This window comes from Colius striatus, chromosome 2 (genome assembly GCF_028858725.1).
Source record: "Colius striatus isolate bColStr4 chromosome 2, bColStr4.1.hap1, whole genome shotgun sequence".
NCBI classification, from domain to species: domain Eukaryota; kingdom Metazoa; phylum Chordata; class Aves; order Coliiformes; family Coliidae; genus Colius; species Colius striatus.
In genome coordinates this window covers 96,492,471-96,511,824 of record NC_084760.1, presented here as the reverse complement: position 1 = coordinate 96,511,824, position 19,354 = coordinate 96,492,471, and the positions used below count along the sequence as shown (strand labels likewise).

The 19,354-nt window shown below is 36.4% G+C and overlaps 1 protein-coding gene across 16 annotated transcripts in view; it reads left to right on the top strand.

Annotated features, from left to right (window-relative positions):
* Nucleotides 1–19,354, top strand: part of NRXN1 (neurexin 1) — a 720,695-nt gene that overhangs the window by 608,747 nt on the left and 92,594 nt on the right. For 9 of the 16 annotated variants that reach the window (XM_061991565.1, XM_061991564.1, XM_061991563.1 and 6 more), the window contains 2 exons: nucleotides 12,192–12,281; nucleotides 13,690–14,009. In XM_061991565.1, coding sequence (XP_061847549.1) covers nucleotides 12,192–12,281; nucleotides 13,690–14,009 — 410 coding nt within the window. The remainder of the gene's footprint in view (nucleotides 1–12,191; nucleotides 12,282–13,689; nucleotides 14,010–19,354) is intronic. The other 7 variants (XM_061991571.1, XM_061991570.1, XM_061991569.1 and 4 more) reach the window with 1 other exon arrangement.

The following is a 19,354-nucleotide window of genomic DNA, read 5'->3' as shown; positions in this document are numbered from 1 at the left end:
CATTACAAGATATTTTCCAGGAAGATGTTTTTGAGCTAGTTACAGGTTATGAATTAACCAAAGAGTAGTTTTATGGCTGAATATAAGATCAAAGGGGTCAATAAACATATCCTGTGATATGCAAATCAAATTATGCCCATGTCTATGTTGGGAGTATATTATCAATATAAGAATAATGCTGTGGTAGCAATGTTTGTAATGTAATATAACTATATCTTCCCAAGAATTAACCATGTCACACCAAAAAAAAAGAATGTTTCCAGGTGTACATTATATATCCAGAAACATTACTGATCTAAACAGCAGATATACAATGCCTTAAACATGTGAGTCCTGTTGCATTAAACTGAGAACATGTTTGCAAAAAAGCAGAAAGTGAATTCTGAAAACATTACCCTAATCCTAATGTGTCACTTATCTTTCTCTTTCTCGGCTTTGTATATTTATACCTCCATAAATCCTGGTAGCTAGAAAAATGATTATTAGCTGCTTGCTTAGCCATTCTATCTGATATCTCACAGTTTGTTACACATATTTTTTCCAGTAGCTGACTTTAGTTAAAGAGTATTCTATGGAGTGAGCTGGTGCAGAGCTTTTCCAGCTGAGCTGTAGAGATGAGCCATGTTGCAGGAGTCTGACAAAAAATAATCTGCTGTCTGCACACTTTCCTTATCTGCCATCGCTCTGTGGATGTGAGCACCATGGGTGTTCTGTGCAGAAAACAAAATGGGATATTACTCCAATCTTTGTCAGAAATGTGTTTTAGCTTTGTGCCTTACTGATGGTAACAATCCATCCTGGTGGTTAGACATATTTTAGTCTTAATTGGATTTACTTCAGCCTTAGCCATAAAAGTTTGTTTATAAGTTGTAGTGTTCTACTTGAGAAGCAGTGACAAATCCATGCACTTAATAATAAAAGCAAGGATGGTAGACAGTTTCTTTTTCCCATGGTGGGAAAAATTTATTCCATGGTGGTACTGTCATGGATGGTGATAAAATTGAGTGAATTGATGGAATGATGTCATCCTTCCTTCTTAGACTCCTGAATTTTGTCTTGAAAATGAGCTTATTAAACTGGAATGCACTAATATTTTATTAGTGTGTTATCTGCATATTTTAGCTGGTAGTGTGATGTCTGCTTAGAGTTAGACCGTTATTTAATACTTCATCATTCTCAGTACTGTCCTTTAAAAATAAAAGTAATTTAAATAACATATTGCATTGTATTTTAATAAGGCATTATTGCTTTGTGTTAGAGTTCATACACTGGAAAGATGCTCATATCTGTATCTAATTTCTTCAGCATAGTGGGGTTTCAGTATGTTTTTAAAAGGTCAAGTGGTTTCCTGAGAAAAAGTGGATGTGTAAATTGTGATAGCAGAGTTGCTCTTTTCCCCATTTAGCATTTCACGAGTGTTTCAAAGTAGAATTTCTGTCTACTTTTGGGATATTGCATCAGCAAACAGATTTTTGCAAAAAGAAATTTAAAAAATAAAACATATAACAGTTGACTAGTGAATACATATTTCCTTGCAAATTCATATACACTTAAATAGTTCAGTATTGATTTGTTTTTTCATACAATTGTTTCAACCCAGGTTAACTCTGAAAAACCAAACCATTAAATTTAGACCTACATGAAAGTTAGGTGCTAGCTTTCCATTGTCCATTTAAAATGTGACCTTGGTAACTTTAAAATGGAGCAGTTCCTCGTATAAAAGTGTTTCCCAAGCAAGAGTTTAAAGAACTGGGATATCTTGATTTAGTTGGTGCATGTCAGGTCCATACGTGATCTATCTGGCATTGGAGCTGGTGACTTTCCCTTCTAGTTGCCCAAGGCTACCTTGACACCAGCTGTCCAGAAAGAGATCTATAGTTTCAAAGACCTTTTCAGGCCTGTCTTGGTTTAGGCCTATCAGGGAACAAAAGACCACGATTAGCCTCAAGTACTGAAGACCTGAGGATTGCCAAAGGGCAGGGAGAGCTTAATTGCCGCTTAAGGTTCAGGACAAAACAGACCAGGCCACTGGGCTTGGGGAAGAAAACAGAAAATAATTTAATGCAACATCAACTAAAACATAACCTTAAAACCCTAAAACATAACCAAGATAAAACAACACAGAGTAGTACAACAATGAAGAGTCCGACCAGCCCTTTAAGACCACCTTCTCCCCCATCCTCCACTCTTCCCCAGCTCAGAGCCCTGATCCCCATGTTTTTACCTCCTCCCCTCATGAATGGCTCAGGGGGGCAGGGAATGGGGGTTTCAGTCAGTCTATTCCTGAATAGCTTCTGCCATTTGTCCCTCCTCAGGGCAGGTAGACTCTGCACCAGTCCTTCCTGCAAGTCCATGGGGTGCCTCACACAAATGGCAGCCCTGCACAGGCTGTTCTGATGTTTATCCCAAAGGATGATATTTATCCCAAAGGCTGCAGCTCCTTTCTGCCTCTCATGTGTGACTGCTCTATGGTGCGCAGGCTCTCCAGCACAGTCTGCACCATGGCTGCCACCCCACATGGTCCCTCGCCCATCCGGGTGCCCTCACACGGAACTGCTGGTAACTCAGTCCTGCCATGGCCCTGCATGGGTTGCAGGGGTACAGCCTGTGTTCTTGCCATGGCTTGCAGAGGAGTCTCTGGTCTAGTGCTCCTCCTTCCTTCCTCCTTCTCTGACTGTAGGGTCTGCGTGGTCGCCTCCATCTTGTATCACTCTTACATCTCCTGTCATGCACTTCAAATTCCCATCTGTAAATAGTGATGGCAGAGGCGCCAGATTGGCCCAGCCGGGCCAGAGGTGGGTCTGAACCCAGGAGCCGGGGGAGAGTCCAAAAACTCTTTACCGGGTCTTCACTGCAACCCACTCTCCCTGTTACCAAGCAGAAGCTGCTCCTTGCTAAACCATGACAAGGCCATGATTTATTAAGGCACTAATTGCTTCTGTGGTTGATGTTCAGTGTGTCTTTAAGGGCTTTTGCAGAATACAGTGCATAGAAATGGACTTTCATAGGAGTGATTTGTGACAACACTGACAGCCTTTCTCACACCTATACTAGCTCAGAGGCTCTTTATTCAGCAGTGGGTCTTTCTCTCATTTTTACATGAAGAATACAAGAAGTCATGAAGCACAAATTTCAGGAAAGTGATAAAAACGTTGTGGTAACCATTTTTTACCTCCCTTGAGAACTTCTTAAGTCATAAGAGAAGGAAATTATAGAAGAGTTTTAGACATAAAAATCCAAAGCATTTTGAGAGATACAGTTTTCAACTTTCTTCAAAGTAAAAATCACAAAGCGAAATAAAATGTTTTTCAAAAATTCTTAGTCTTCTAAGTTAGACTACACAAAAAGCTGAGGTGAAACAATCAGAAAGGAAAGCCAGCTAATTGGAAACACTTTGCAGGTTTAAAACAACTGAGCTCTATTTTTGTAAAAAGTTCTAGTGATGTGCTACATATAACAGCTTAATTTAAGTGGAAAATATTAGTGAAGCTTCTTTAATGTATAATTAGAGAATCAAATTATTTCACCTTTTAACAGATAAAATGAAATCACTGCTGGGAGTTTACCCATGGCCATTATGCTACTGCATGGTGGACTGCTCATTATAGTTCTGCAGTCCTAAAGCAATTCTCTGCTTTTATCTCAGTGAGCATCTTTTTCTATTATTTACAGTTTCTGTTTCTATATCTTGCCAAAAGCATTAAAAATCCACTATATGTATAAGTTTAAACCTTTCCATTTGAAATAGATTATTCTTTTATAGTAAAATGTCTGCAAGGCATAAATACACAAATTGAAATGCCACTTTTAGACAGAACCGAATGTCTGGAGCTTGCTTTGGCCAAGGGCTACTTTTTTGCTGCACTGCTGACACAGGACAGATTTTTATCTCTTAAATGCCATTTTCTATCTATATGCGTGCAATTGGTTTCTTCTGCTTGGCAAAGGCTTGTCTAAATAATGACCTCACTTTTGTTGTTTCCATTGGCTTGTGTGTAATCATGCGTATCCCTAGGAGAAAGAGTTGATGCAGCCTCAGCGGGGGTAGCAAATGTGACAAAGCACCTGTATGGTCCAGGACTTTGGGGCATAGGGAATGGTTAAATTTAGCATTTTCATACTTTGTGAAAGAACATGAAATCAACGTTTGTAGTCTTTGCAGTTGCAATCAAGTTAGTTTCTTGATGAGGACTGAGGCCGATTTCTTTGCATTTCTTACTTTTTTTGTGTCTCCGGTCATGTAATAAGCATGAAATTATCCTCACTGCACTCTGCATTGCCTCCAAACAGTGTGCCGGAGAAGTTCAATTGCAGTAGCTTTGGTGATTGTAACTGAAGGTCAAGCTCTATTTTCTCATATAAATCATGTAACTAAGGAGAATTTAACCCTAAAAGAAATTTTTTAATTGCTTCAGATAACTTTTTGTGTTGCAAGCAGTCTAGAAATAATAAATGGAAAAAATATATAGAATTTCCCAGAGCCTTTTACTGGCTACAATAAAATGCAATGATATGGGCAATGACCTTTTAACAGTTTGTCTGATTCTGTCCTCAGAACTTGCAGTGTGATTAAACTTAATTAGGAGGCTTTCACATAGTTATTAAGACCTTTCTTATTCATGGCTTCTACCTGAATACTGGATACCCATGGGGCTACAGACCAACAGAAATATAAAGAAAGAGCTTAGCACAGTGTTTTCCCTTTGTCATTGTTCATTTATATAATGTGACTATGATTTCTGCCAAGAGACATTCTATTAGCAGCTCTTTGTTAATGTGGGGTGAAGATCATCCAGATTGATACCTGGGTGAGAGTCAGAAGAACACATTCATAGTTGCTATTTCACACCTAGCTAATTTTACATACAGTAGGTTTGCAATATTCTCCATTTCCCATCTGTAGAAAACCTATCGAATAAGAAACTACTTACAGTTAACTTCTGGTTACATTTCTGTAGGGAAAAGTAACCTTAAATGCTGTGATGTTATGATTTAGACACAGTTGAAAGTCCTTTTACCTTGAGGAATTGCAAAATGTCACTCTTAGAATGGTATGGGGCATGGTACTGTACGTAGAACAATTCATTTTTTTAACATTTAATCTTCCTCTTTAGTGATTTCTATCAATTTTCCTGCCTATTTTAGCATCAAACATACCAAACTAGCTCCTTAAATACTGCACAGGCAGTACAAAAGATCTTTTTAATGCTCTTGATAATAAAATATGACCTTTAATTTATCAGACAAGTTCTATGTTTTCTTATCTCCTTCTTGTTTCTCTTCATCTTGTCTTGCTTGCTTTTGATATGATACACCAATCTCTCAAAGTAAGCAGTCCAACACTGCACAAACTGAAACAGATATTGCATTATAGCAAGGAAGTGAGAGTCCGGAAGAGCACACTCTTAGTTTAATTACTAATTAATCCAGTGAAAAATAATCAAAACCAAAACAGGGCGGAAGGTAGTTGATTTGAAGTGAGAGTTCAGATCTCCCTGAGAGGTTAATGAGGGTTCTCAGTTTTATCCTGTAGAAATTTGAAAAAATATTATTTAGTTTGTTTAATATGCAAGCACAAAACAAGGAGCTTACAGGTGAACATAACATGTTTTGGTACAATCTGTAGTATTAATGGAATGGGAATCAACTTACACATACATCTTTCAATAAATCTGGTAATTGGATTTTTCTTTAAGGCAACCTAAGTTTCGTTTTTTGCTTTGTGTTTAGCAATGTTATAAGCCACTGATGAGGGCTTTCATGCTGCTATGAAGACAGCTGTTAGTCATTCTGTGAGGAAGACGTTCCCTTGGGATACTTAATATTCATTATAAGGAATTTGGTAGCCCCTGTAGAGTGAAAAAGGCCATATTATGTTATGGTCATTTAATATGTACTTGACACATTTGACACTTCAAAGTTTGTAGAAGTCATACCTTATAGTGGTTTATTTTTTTTATAGGTTATCTCTACTGGAAAAAATGTTTTCATTGTAGACTTGCTCTCTTACTCATTTGCTACAGGTTCTTTCTCTAACTTTAGAGCTTCTTTGCACTTTTATCTTCTCATCAAGCTGCTGGTAAGGTTTGATCAAGATGTCCAGTGGGAAAAAATACACATCCTAGAACTGTGTTTTTACGGGAACCTTGGATGCCTATGGAGGCCCAAATCAGCCTTCAGGATATGTAACTCATACAATAGCCTTTGAGCCTGACCAGTGTATCCTCCTTCAGCTCTAAGTTGCCATGCTACACAATTTAACAGGTAGACCTGGCATATTTTAGCAACAGAAAAAGACACACAGCTTCATCTGATCCATCTGAAAGTCGTTCCTGGATCAAACATCAGACAGCCAAATCTGTAAGCACTCAGGAAAAGCATAGATCAGAGCATTGTCAGTGTCCTCACAAACATGGTGATTTCCTAGGGTGGATCTGAATGTCTTGTCCATTGCCCTGTGCCACCCAGTCTCATGCCTGTATATCCTGGACCCAGGGTGTTGTGGTGAAAAAGGTGATGTGGGTGTGTTTGTAGACAAAAAGGCAAACGTACTGACAGCTGCTGAGGGCAAGATGCTTATGGGTAATAGCAGGGCTATTTATAAAGGCAACAAGCAGGATCAGATAGTGAGATGTGCTTCAGAGTATTTAGGAGGTAAGCTTATATGGAGCAAGACTTGCTAGAGGTCTAGAGTAGCAGGTAAAGTAAAGTTATGATTTAGCATACCCTATTCATCATGCAAGGAAAGTCTGGGAACACACTCTGGATCTGCAGCATACATGCGGGTGGGGAGTTCCAGCCCAAGTGATGTCTCTAAGAGATCTTTGGTCAAAAAAAAGCAATGTAGGCATTGTTAAAGACAGTTCAAAGCTTTTAAAATTTGAATCTCAACACAGGTTTAGAGAATATCTGTATATTGACAATTTGAAATACATTACATTCCTAATCTATTGTATTAATAACATCATTTTATCTTGTGACTGTGATGACACTGAAAGCATCCACGTATGCCGAGATATGGAGCCAGTGTGAACAGCAGTGTGATGAAATTATGTACAGGTCACATAGAAGTTAGTGCTTGCAATTGATCGCACTTAAAATATCACTGCTGTTCTGCTGGGAAGGGGCAAACTCATCTGCAAATCGTCTTGCAAAATCATCTGTTGTACAAATTTTAGACCATGGTCTTTGCATCTCCAGTTTATTCCAACACTAATACATATTTTTATATACAAATGAGTGTGCACAGTAAAATTACTAGATGATTCAGAAGAGCTTTAGTATGGACAATTACCAAGAATGTACTTTTGTTTCCTAGCCTGGCCTCAAAAACACACTATGTGGACTACTTGCCCCTGTATCACAGAGCTGCTGTGGCTTCCTCTCATCCTATGTAGTTGATGCTTTAGTAAGATTTCAACCCTAACTGCATCTAGAGGAACAATATGGGTCTTTGCCTTCCTCTTGCAGATGTCACAGGGTAGTTATGATTCAGAAACAGCAGTGTCAAGACCATTATGAACAAAACTTAGAGAGTGCTTTTATTTATAAATAGAGATAGACCTTGTTTCCTTACTTTGTTATTTATTTCTCTAGCAGATCACTGAAACTAACAAGGTGAATTTGTATTCTGTTAAAGGATTTGTTTCAAAGAAAATATTCTGTAGTCTAGGTTGTTCTTCACAGACTCTCGATTTTCAACCTCCTTACTTATTCTCTTTCAAGGATGCTGCTATTTCACATCAATAACTGACACCTTTATTTCAGAGAACAAAATAGAATTACACTCCAGCACTGACAATATAATAAATCAGGAGGGATAAAATACATATTAGTGAAGTTCACATAGTTGGTTTGTCCCAGCTGACCTATAGATATAAAGGTATGATTAAAGTTTTTTTGGATTGCTTCTTCTCAATCTTGCCACAAGATTTAGCTCTGACTCAAAGATTTGACCTTTGCTGCTCCTCTCTGCTTACCTTGATTCTTTGGAATTATTGTTATTCCCTTGAAACCTTTCTGCCTATACAGAATTAACACTGTGTTATGACAAAATATTATCTATTTGGCCGAAGAATGAAGCCATCTGGAATTGAATCAGGTTAGACAATGTCATGGTGCACATCCAGAGTGAATCATTTCTACACAGATTTTTTAATCAAAGAAATGTCAACCACATAACCAGGAAGAGTCATGCTTGATAGTCACATAGCTGTCCACAATTAAAGTTTTGGCAAATCACTTATTTTTTATGAATTGTGGTTGAAAAGCATGGCTGCCAGAGCACTTAATCTTTCAGATGGGTAACAGAAATACAATCTCAAAGACGCGGGTTTTTTTAGAGTATGAAAATATTAACCTTCTTGGAAGTGTTTTTATTGAAGAAGTTCCTTGTGGTTCACCATATTGTGAAAACAAGTACAAATAAAGTAAGCATGAAAAATGTGCACTGAATATTCCTGAGAAAAGAAATATGTGGTATTTCTGTTTTCCCTATCGGGAATGAGATTATCAGATGAAGAAAATGCACAACTTTACTGAATTCAGTGGGGCTATCCAGAATCATTGTAGGTGAGTGCATGGCCCAAACCAGCTGCTTTGGAAGAAGCAGTTATGAAAAGATGTGTGTTTTTCATTATGTAATATTAAGATGTTTCTTGCTTTTAATGTCATTTCTATTATTTGCAATGCTACATATCTTTTTTTTTTCTCCTTGAAGTAGTTAACTATGTGTCCACTAGTTTCATCATTACTAAACATAAGTGTTCTCCTTGAAACTAAATGTGAGTTCCACACCATTTCCCCCTAGCCCTTCCATTTATTATTATCTATTAGAAGAATTTAAGCTACTGTAATAGTGTCAAATTGAGATGCACTTGACAATACACTTTTACTCTGATGAGGGATGGGCTAATGTAATCAGCAATTTTTTTTGTGTGTGACCTTTACAAATCAAATGGTTATTTCCTTGCTTTTCACATCTTTATTTTGCTCCCAGTGGTGCAAGGCTGCTGCAGTTAGTATAAAACTTAATTTATAGATAGAATTCATAGATAGAATCACATTATAATAGGGTGCAATATTCTCAGAAACCATACGTGGAATTTTTAATGAAATAATTCAATGGAATGTGTAAGCTGGCCAAGACTAAATATATGCTGTTAATTCACAGAGGAGTTTCCATGATCATCACAGAGATGTCCTGGAGCAGCTGCCAAGTAGTGAAAGTGGAGGCAGCAATAAATGTTTTCTAAGATAATCCTGTGTTAGTAATGGACTTACAGTAGAGGGATGCCATAGCATGAGGGATCCAGAATGGTGACTGCAGAAGATCCTTCTACCAAATGCACCTAATTTACACCCACTGCTTGAATAAACAACGAAGACATCAATGCATTTCTATAGTTCTGAACACTATTTCGTTCTGACATGACTATATGGTACTTCTGAGATCTAGGGAGCATTTGTTCATGAAAGGCATCCAGTAAGTAACAGTGAGTGAATCTGATGAGTGAATGATCATCTACATCCATGAGACTTATTTCTTCTGAACAATTTAGCTTTTCCTTTTAAATAATACAGAAGAGTTCCACCCATTCTCCTTTTTCTTTTCTCAAATATACACAAGAGAAAAACCTACACTCAACAGCAACAAAACCTCAGGATTAATTTACGATAAGGACACCTTTTAGAAAAAGAATGTTTTGTCATTCAGTGATTCAATTGATAACACTTCAATAAAAACTGCAAGAATATCTTATTGAAAAGTTAAACATAAGTGTTAAAAACAACTGGCTGTCAAGGAGTATAAATTATTGATATAAGTTATTAACTCACTGTTGTGTGTGTGTGTCTATATATTATAATTGAAGATGCAAATCTAGAACGGAAACAGGGAGGATCACACTCTGCTTATCTTTGTTCCCATGTTGATGACATGACATTTCTCATGTATTTCATGTTTTTCTTGTATTTCCATTTAGTCACAGGAAGTCTGTGGTAAGTGAAGGAGTCCAGGATGAAGAGCAGTAGTTTTAAAGGTCATAACAGCAAAAAGAATCCAAAGACATTCTGTATTCTCACAATGTCATAAGAGTTGTGTTATGAAGCCTTTTACTTTAAATTTTCAGTTTATTGGAGAGGCCAAAAAAAAAAAAAAAAAAAAAAAGAAAGTTTCAGTAAAATATTGTTTTACAGAGAATTTGTCTGAAAGTTGAGACAAGAGCAAAATGTATGTGTGAAAAAAAAATTAGATGTTTTTATATACACGCTTATGCACTTTGAAATATTGCCATGCATATAGACGTTCATATAGCATATTTGCCCAGAGAAGTTGTGGAATCAGCTTCTGTGGTTTTCCAAGAAAAGTCACGGATGCTCCATCATTGGGAGTATCCAAAGTCAAGTTCAATAGTCTTTGAGCAAACTGATCTAGTTGAAAGATGTCCTTTTCCATGGCAGGGGTGCTGGACTAGATGACCTTCAAATGGCTTTTCCAACCCAAACAATTTTTTCCACTCTATTTTGGAAAGTGGATATGGAAAGTACATACTCTGAAAACAAAATAGATCAGATTCTGTCATAGTAAACTATGTCCATGTTACCAAACCAAATAAGAGAGATGTGAAACGTTGAAATTTGTAATTCATCTCACTGCAGAATAAGTATCTTTGTAAAACCACCATGGGCTTTGGCACAGAAGCTGTTACTCTTGCTATTTCTAGGGGCCATGGTACTAATTCTTCCCTGTCTCTTATGGCTTATGATGCTGATAGTGGGGATAATTGCCTGATAAACTAGAACATTGGTTTTCTGAGTTTGGGTAATATTTTGGCTAGATAATCAGCAATAGTATCTTTCTATCTCAAGAAAATGTTTTTCTGAGCACTAAGTAGGCTACTGCATCCTGTACTAAGATTTTCACTGTAGATATAGGACTTGATTTGTTGGTCGATTTTGAAGTCAAAGACAGTGTGCACATTTGAGCTACTTAGACTGACTTTGGATTCAGACCTGAATTAGGAATGACTGCTTTTTACTCACTTGGCTGTTCTTATCTCTCAGGTTCTTTACTAATATGAACCAATACAATGGAAGAAAAAGGTATTGTTGGTCTAAAATACTACTGCCACCAAAACCCCATAGGTTTAAGGAAATATTTAGATTTACCATTCTCCAAAGAAAAGTTTTAAGTAGAAGATATATTTTTCTGAGCAATCACACCCATATTTTTCAAACACAAAACACTATAATTAGAAGTAAATATTTAAACTCATTTGCTAATTCTTTCTCATTGTCTGATGTTTTTCTGACTGTACAAGCCTTCTTTTATTTCATTGTTTTATTTAAAGAAGTCAAACATTTCTGCATTGAGACTGAGAATAGATATAGTTTGCAAATATAACAAGTTTGTGTTTTGCATTGCCAAGTTCTTGTTAGTTCTTAATTTATGAAACCCCATTTAGCCTTTTGCTAAATTTTAAAACTCTTCCACATGTCAGAACCAGGCTACCTTTAAGTAAGTCACTTTTGTCAAAGCCTTAGTGTTCCTTCAAAACATTGACAGCATATTCTGTGAGAACGTACAAATGGCAAATACGCTGGGCTGTTCTGTACCATATATTTGAATTTCTGGAATTTATTTAAATGAAGCAAAGAAGAATGTATTTTTTCTGATCAGGAAATAAGTTGCAGCAAGTCTGTTTCTAGACAGCAGAAGTAAGTGTGCCTTAGATGGTGATTAAGAGTTGTGTTGTTCTTCTTTAAATGACTAACCTGGAGTGAGAGGTTGGATGTCTTTTGAAAACTTAAACCTGTTTCACCTGAACATGTTTAACTAGTTAATAAGAAACATCAAAAAAGACAAAACCCTGAGGTCAATGATCATTTTTTGTAAAGCCATTCGATGATGTTTAAATTTGTTTTTTGGGTCTGTCTATAACATAAGTTTAATAACCTAGTTCAAATGCAGATTTCTAATTTTCAATTAACATAGGAATAATTTTGTTTGCTAAAATAAAATAAATGAATGAATGAAAAGTCTGAACCATGAAATGTTCTAGGTAGAACTTTTTAAAATTCCAAATTTCAAAAAATCATGTGGCAACTGTATAGCTCAAGCTTTAAGTATTAACTTTTAACCTTTGACCTTACAGATTTTAACCAATGAAATGTCTCTTTAAACTTTAAAGGAAACAATGATAACGAGCGCCTGGCGATTGCTAGACAGCGAATTCCATATCGACTTGGTCGAGTAGTTGATGAATGGCTACTCGACAAAGGTAAAAAACATTGATTAAAACTTCCAATAAAAAAAATAATTTGAACATAACCAAGTAGTACTTCATTGTAACACTAATAAACATAAACAAATAAATTTCAGTAAAACTAAATTAAAAACAAATTTTAAAAAGTAAAACATAGAGTAATATTTGCATACCTTGTATAATAATTTCTATACATTTCTAGAAGTACCAGCTGTTTAATAATCTTACCCTGTTAACTTAAGGTTAAAGGGACTGTTAAATATAATCCACTAAATCTATGAAGGTACTCATAGCAAACATTAACCAAAAATTATAAATCATTCATAGATTATATGACATGTTCCAGCATCTAAATTATTAACTAAAAATATATGTAGTTATGATATCTTCATTATTGTCCTGAAAAAAAATTTGTTTAAACTGTAGGTATCATAAATAGTGGGCAATATGGAATTGCCAATCAAAATGAAGTCCCTTTAACGTTTGCAACCTTCTAAGGGGATTTTGGAACAAACACTAATTAAAACAGAACTTAAAGTTGTGTGCATGCTTTTTGTGAGCAGAAAACAATCTGCTAAAATGACTATTCTATTGACTAAGAGTGGTACTGTTACTGAGGATTTCTCTGTTTAATGGAAATGTGCCATGATTTCTCCATCGGTATGTGTATCATTTCTGAAGCCGCTTTTACATCTAAATCTTTTATTTGAATTGATAGCCTTGCTGAAAGCCAATCAGACATCTATTTTTGAATCTGCCTCTGAGATACTTAGTGTGAACCATGTGTTTCTTTTCAGTGTGTATGTTGAAAGAAGATAAACATTTAAATACAAAAATACATTTAATTAAAAACGTAAATATTTTATCACTTCTATAGAGATATGACAGATTACTGTATAACATTATTTAAAATTCACTTGACCTAATGAATTCTTGGCATATATATAAACTCTCTCTGTGTGTATATGCATATTTGTATGTTTATACACATGTAAACTCACGTGTACATGCCTAGAGCTATAGATTCTACGCTGCATTGCGTGAAAAAAACTTTGAAGTGTTGGCAGACTTGAAGAAAAAGTAATCTCAAGGAATTAGAAACCTGACATTCTTGACACAGATAAAAAAATTTAACACTTCTTTCAGGTAAAAGGGGGAAACACATTTGCAAATATATTTGATTGGCCTTTTAGCAAAAAACAAACAAAAAACCCAACTGCAAACGTAATAAAGAAAAATGTAAATGCTCTCAAAATTTATGCATTTCATGGACACCTCATTAAAAAGCAATGAATTATGAGTCAAATCCTTTTCTTATAGTTTATTGCTCTCATTATTCACCCCATGACAATCTGTTATCACTCGTGTAGAGTATAGTGTTCACAGTCAACATTTTTGCATGTATGTAATATTATCTTCACAGGGCGTCAGCTCACAATCTTCAATAGCCAAGCAACCATAAAAATTGGAGGCAAGGAACGTGGCCACCCTTTCCAAGGCCAGCTTTCTGGTCTTTACTACAATGGCTTGAAAGTTCTGAACATGGCAGCAGAAAATGATGCCAACATCATAATAGAAGGAAATGTGAGACTTGTTGGTGAAGTGCCTTCCTCTATGACAACCGAGTCCACAGCCACAGCGATGCAGTCTGAGATGTCGACATCGGTCATGGAAACAACCACCACTTTGGCCACAAGCACCGCTAGAAGAGGAAAGACCCCAACAAAAGAACCTATTGGTCAGGTTAGTCAGCTTCCTTGCCTTTTGAAAACATTTTCCTGTCTTTGAGTATGGCTTCTGATATCGTATTCAGTCTGCAGATGAAGTTGTTCCTGTTGAAGAAATCCATGAATTACAGATAAAGGTTCTGGCTTGCAATGTTGATCAACATTTAGAGGGAAAGTAAGGACTTTGATGTTCTTCTAAATTGGGCAAAGTTAGCAGCTCAGACTTTTCTTGTGCTACATTTTATTCCCCTGACATCCATCTTCATAGTGCATAGTGCGTATTTTTTAATACTCTTTCTTCTTTTGATGGCTTATATCAATTATTTTCAATGTAGGGATGCAGGAGATCTGGAATTAGAGATAATGAAATGAAGTGCTGACTTTATCCATGAGATAGAGAAAAGAGATAAAGTTTGAAGGGGGAACAGGAAGGACATAAAATTAGAAGAGACTGGAAAAGAAGGAATTAGCACTTTCTGTAGTCCCATGATTGATCATATTCTTAGACAGAATCCCTCATATGAGGCAGATGCAGCAGAGGGAATTAAGAGCACTTTGCACACATAGACTCAGGCTCCAAGTTAGAGGCTGATGTTTTCTGTTTGTTGGGGTTATTTGCATCTCATAAATGTAGTGATATATTTAGTAGCTTTCAGGCTTTGTCAGGATCTCTGTATAATATGTGGGGGAATTTAATTGTTGGGAAAAGGAGGAGGAAAAACAAGTGAGTAAACCATGTATCTTCATCTTGTGAATACACTGAGTATTCAGACTTTGTACTTTAAAAATTCTAATATGTACCAGGACATTTCTGTGGCAGGGAAGTTTCTTTTGTATTTTTTCTGACTGAAAGAAAAAAAGCCAAACAAAAACCTCAAACAAAAAACGCATACTGCTAAAAGTTTTTCCTATGTTCATTTGATTCACATGATTGCTTGTGTGCCCACTGGGCTATCAAGCCATGACAGCCACACTCTGAGATCCAGAAGTGGGACAAGGAGCAAAGACGGCATCACAAGCTGTAGGGAGAAATGGGAGCATGACATGATGAATGAGGTTAATTTTCTCAAGAATGGAGAAGAACATGCTGATTAGACTATGAGGCTGAAGTCAAGTTGCCTGTTTTCTGTAGAAAACCTCAACTCATAGTTTGAATTTCATTGAGGCATCAAACTCGAACCTTCAGCTTCCCTGTCTGTAGTATTTTTGTACACACTATGGAATGAAAAACTACAGTGAAGTAAAAGTAAACACTGTTATTCTGTAAACTGAAGAAGAACATTTAAGTTAAAAACGAGCTTTTAAAAAAACATTTTTACTTATATTTTCAAACAAACACAGGTTTTATGCATTTTCCTTGTTTGTGTCAAGTGCATAAAAATCCAAAGGGGAAAAAAAGGAAAAGGCAACTAAAACCCAACTACAGGTACATTTAAGAAACCACCTCCAAAAAATTACATCCAGTGTGGATTGTAGGTTGCAGTTCTTTTAATGATTATTATAATAAGCTACAGTGTTATTATAAATAGGCAGTAAATTTTCTTTGTTATTAATTCTTTTTAAAATAGTATCTCCCACTTTATTATCCAACTAGTCTGATCTAATATGAAATCAAAGACTTACAAATTTATACAGAGGAAGGTCTGTATCTAAAACTGCATCAAAGAATTTGGGCTAAATTAATGCTACTAAAGTAAAATTAAACTAAGTTGACTATTCTAACAGTTCCCAACATGCCTTTGGCCTCTGCTATTCTCTCAGGTATTGCCCAGGCACCATTTTGGAGGAAGAATATCACAAGAAACATTCCCAGTTGGCACCTTGCATGATCTTTGGTCAATGGGAACTTACTGATATAGGTGCTTTGCCATTTGGCCTCAGTTTCCAGGAATATTCCTCAGTATGATTTACACATTTGTTTGAATATTCTGGGACTAAAGCTTTTCTTTTTTGGTTGCTCCATGGCATACTTGGGGAAGAAAAAAGTTTCTCATGCTAACAACGATGCTGAGGGGTATTTTTTTCTTAAGAGGTAAACAGACAATTAGGCAAAATGATCTAAGTTCTTCTATTTCTAGACTGTGGTGTCTGAAATAAGGTGTAGCCCTTAATAGCTTTTTCAGTTCTTATCACAATTTTTTTAGAGCACCTCACTGCCACAGAGCAAGTTGACCTAAATGCAGCTGTGCCATTCCTTCATTCCCTCCTTGCTCAAGTGGCTACACCAAAATACCATGAGAGCTTGCTCTTTGATATTCCACCATCACGAGCTTCAGGCAGGCTCCAGGAGTATTGAGGTGCACAGCATCTTGCCATAAGAGTGAAGATTTTGATCAACCATTCACCTATTAACCTGGATGGTGCAAGTACCTGATGCAGCCCATTTGAAATTCTTTATCTTAGAGTCTGAAATCAACATTTCTGAAGAAAACATTCAATGTTGGTATCATTGCAGCACATGGGTGTATAACTGAGCCCTTTTTGTCATTACTAGTACACCATAGTTTACTTCAGGAATGTCTAAATACCCTACTTAGAAGAATTTGTGTTGTCCATATGTCTATACGCTTAATTAGTCAAGGACTGCACTGGAACACAGCTTACAATTAGACCTGTGATTTGATTTAAAGAGATTGATAAGATCCCAGAGCCAAAACTGAAATGCATCTACAGGATGCTGTGTTATTCATGCAACAAACTCAGACCTAGAAATGTACTGAATCGTATTAAGGACATAATTTCTTGTCTTCATTAATACCTGTTTTCTTGTTCTACCTGCATGTAATAATTTCTGTGCTAGCAACTCATAGGACTCCCATGGTTCTGTCCTGCTAAGTGCTGAGTAATCACTTTCGATCTTGATGTCACTGGGAGAAGAAAGTATTTGCCATCTTATGGAAAATCTAGTTTACATTTCTGCATTCCCTTTAATTTTGGTCCTTTGCTTTTTCCCCCCAGTTTTTATTTATATATAACCTCTGCAACAGTGTCAACTACACTGGCATACTGTAATGCACAAGAAGAAAAGTTACCTTTCTAGCATTAATTAGGTTACTGAGGAAAATATGCAGCTGAACAGCAATTGCTAATGAAAAATCCTTACATTACTGCAAACCAGTGCATGTCTGAAATAGAATAGAAGCAAATGATCTAATCAGTCAGAGATTGTTTGCTCCATTTGCAGAGGTATTGAATTCAATTAAAGATTACAATACTTAAAGGAGATCATTTAAATCTCTATTTATAGGAAATGTTCTTTTAAAAACCCTACAGCGTTAGTGCAATATAGAGTGTGCTTCTCAGCAGATATCTAACTAATGCAATATACGATACAAGATAGATATGATACTTCCAGAAAGTATGTTGAATACTATTGTGAATGGTTTAAGACAAATGAGGTCTTGGTGCTTCTGAAAAAAAAAAAAGCTTTTTATTACGGACTATGCTCTAAATGAAGGCTTTCCCTACTTGGAGGTTGTGTCATGTTTTAACAATGGATGCTTTGGTGATGACAGACATCTTCATTATTACAATTGTAAATGTAGATTTTTCAAAGGGGAGAAAGTTACTCAAAGCCTATTGTATGTCATTGGTAGGTGAATGCCTCATTTTCCTCAATGCCTTAAAAATCCAACCTCACCCCCCCCCCCCCCTTGTTGATTATAATGGCATCTTAAGCTGTCAACCTTCATGAAAGGCACTGCATAAATACATGGGAAGTGACAGCCCCTACATCAAATAGCTTACAGAATAAACAAAAGGTATCAGGTAAAGAGGCAAAAAAAAGAAGAGATAAATGTGAGGGTGGTGAGACATCGGCAGGTTACCCAGCCAATACTCCAGGATACTTCATCCCTGGAAGTGTTCAAGGCCAGGCTGGATGGAGCTTTGAGCAACCTGGCCTAGTAGAAGGTGTCCTTGCCTATTGCAGGGAGGTTGGAACTAGGTGATCTTTAAGGTCTTTTCCAACACAAACCATTCTGTGATTCTATGAAATAAAGCATTGCACAGTTTCAGTGTTAACAAGCAACACATGGATTTGCAGCCATTGTGGGAGGGATAGTTTACTGCTTGTTTTTGTTTTTTTTTTAATCCAGGCTCTTCAGATAGCAGCCCCTGAATTACAGCTGTCCTATAGGATCACTGCATAGCTTATGGTAGACACAATTTAAGGACCAAGCTGCCTAGTTTATCCCAGTTGGGCAGTGAGTGCAGAATTGGCACCAGTTGCACAGTCAGTGAGGTTTTCTGTACTTTGTTTCTTTGATATTGATATTTTTGATTTTGATATTGATATCAACTTTGCCATTGATACTTGGGTTTGACACAGTTAGGTTCTTTCTCCTTTTTCTCTTGTATTTTTGTTACTTTTTAAAAGTCACATTTGCAAGATTTTCTATTCAATTGTGAACACAACACACTTCTTTTAAAATTGAAAATAAAGGAGGTGAACATGTTGTAGAACTTCAGGAGTTGGAATGTTAATCAAAACATCAAGTACTGCAAGGCTTGCAATAAAAATCACAAGAGTTGGCAGAAGCAGAATGGCTTCAAAAGGACTTTGAGTATGGGTTTTGCTTGAATTAGGATATCACAATCAGGCCTTTGGTATCTTTTTGGCGTGACTTTGTGGATCTCTATTAACTGGAAATCGTAAATAAAGTGATAGTAAATCCTGAATAATATGCTCATTTCTCATGGGTTTCTAAGGCTTTGATTATGACAGCCCATCCACAGACCATCCTTTGCTCTCATGCATTGGAAACCATTTCTGAAAGTTGTGTGCAAAATAGCTTTTTTTATTTTTCATAAGGGATTCTGGCAGTCCTCTTTACTCTCATCAGAATGGGCTCTTATCAATAACACTAAGCCACTTAACCAGCAACTGCAATATACTGTCATATGATTGCATGTTTTGGAACAATAGGCACTGATTTTTGGTCAATAAGAATTAAATTGACTTCATATTAAATTGATGAGCTGAAATTCAGTCAGTTGCCATGGAGGGCATACACCAGGTGAAGGATATGTTTCTTTACATATATTGAAACAGCAGATTTAAATGATATTCATTGTAGCAGGGACAATGATGAACTGGCTTGGCTCAGCATCTTCACCTGTTAAATAAAAGCAAGCATTTGAAAATGGCAGAGGTGTTTTCCATTGAAAGAATTCAGTTTTAAGATTGGTAGTTGCATAGATGACCTTTACACAGCATAGTAAAAGTGAAACTATGGGAAACTACGGGCTGGTCAGCCTCACCTCCATCCCTGGAAAGGTAATGGAACAACTCATCCTGAATGTTATCACTGAACATATGAAGGAAAAAGATGGTTATCAGGGGCAGTCAACATGGATTCA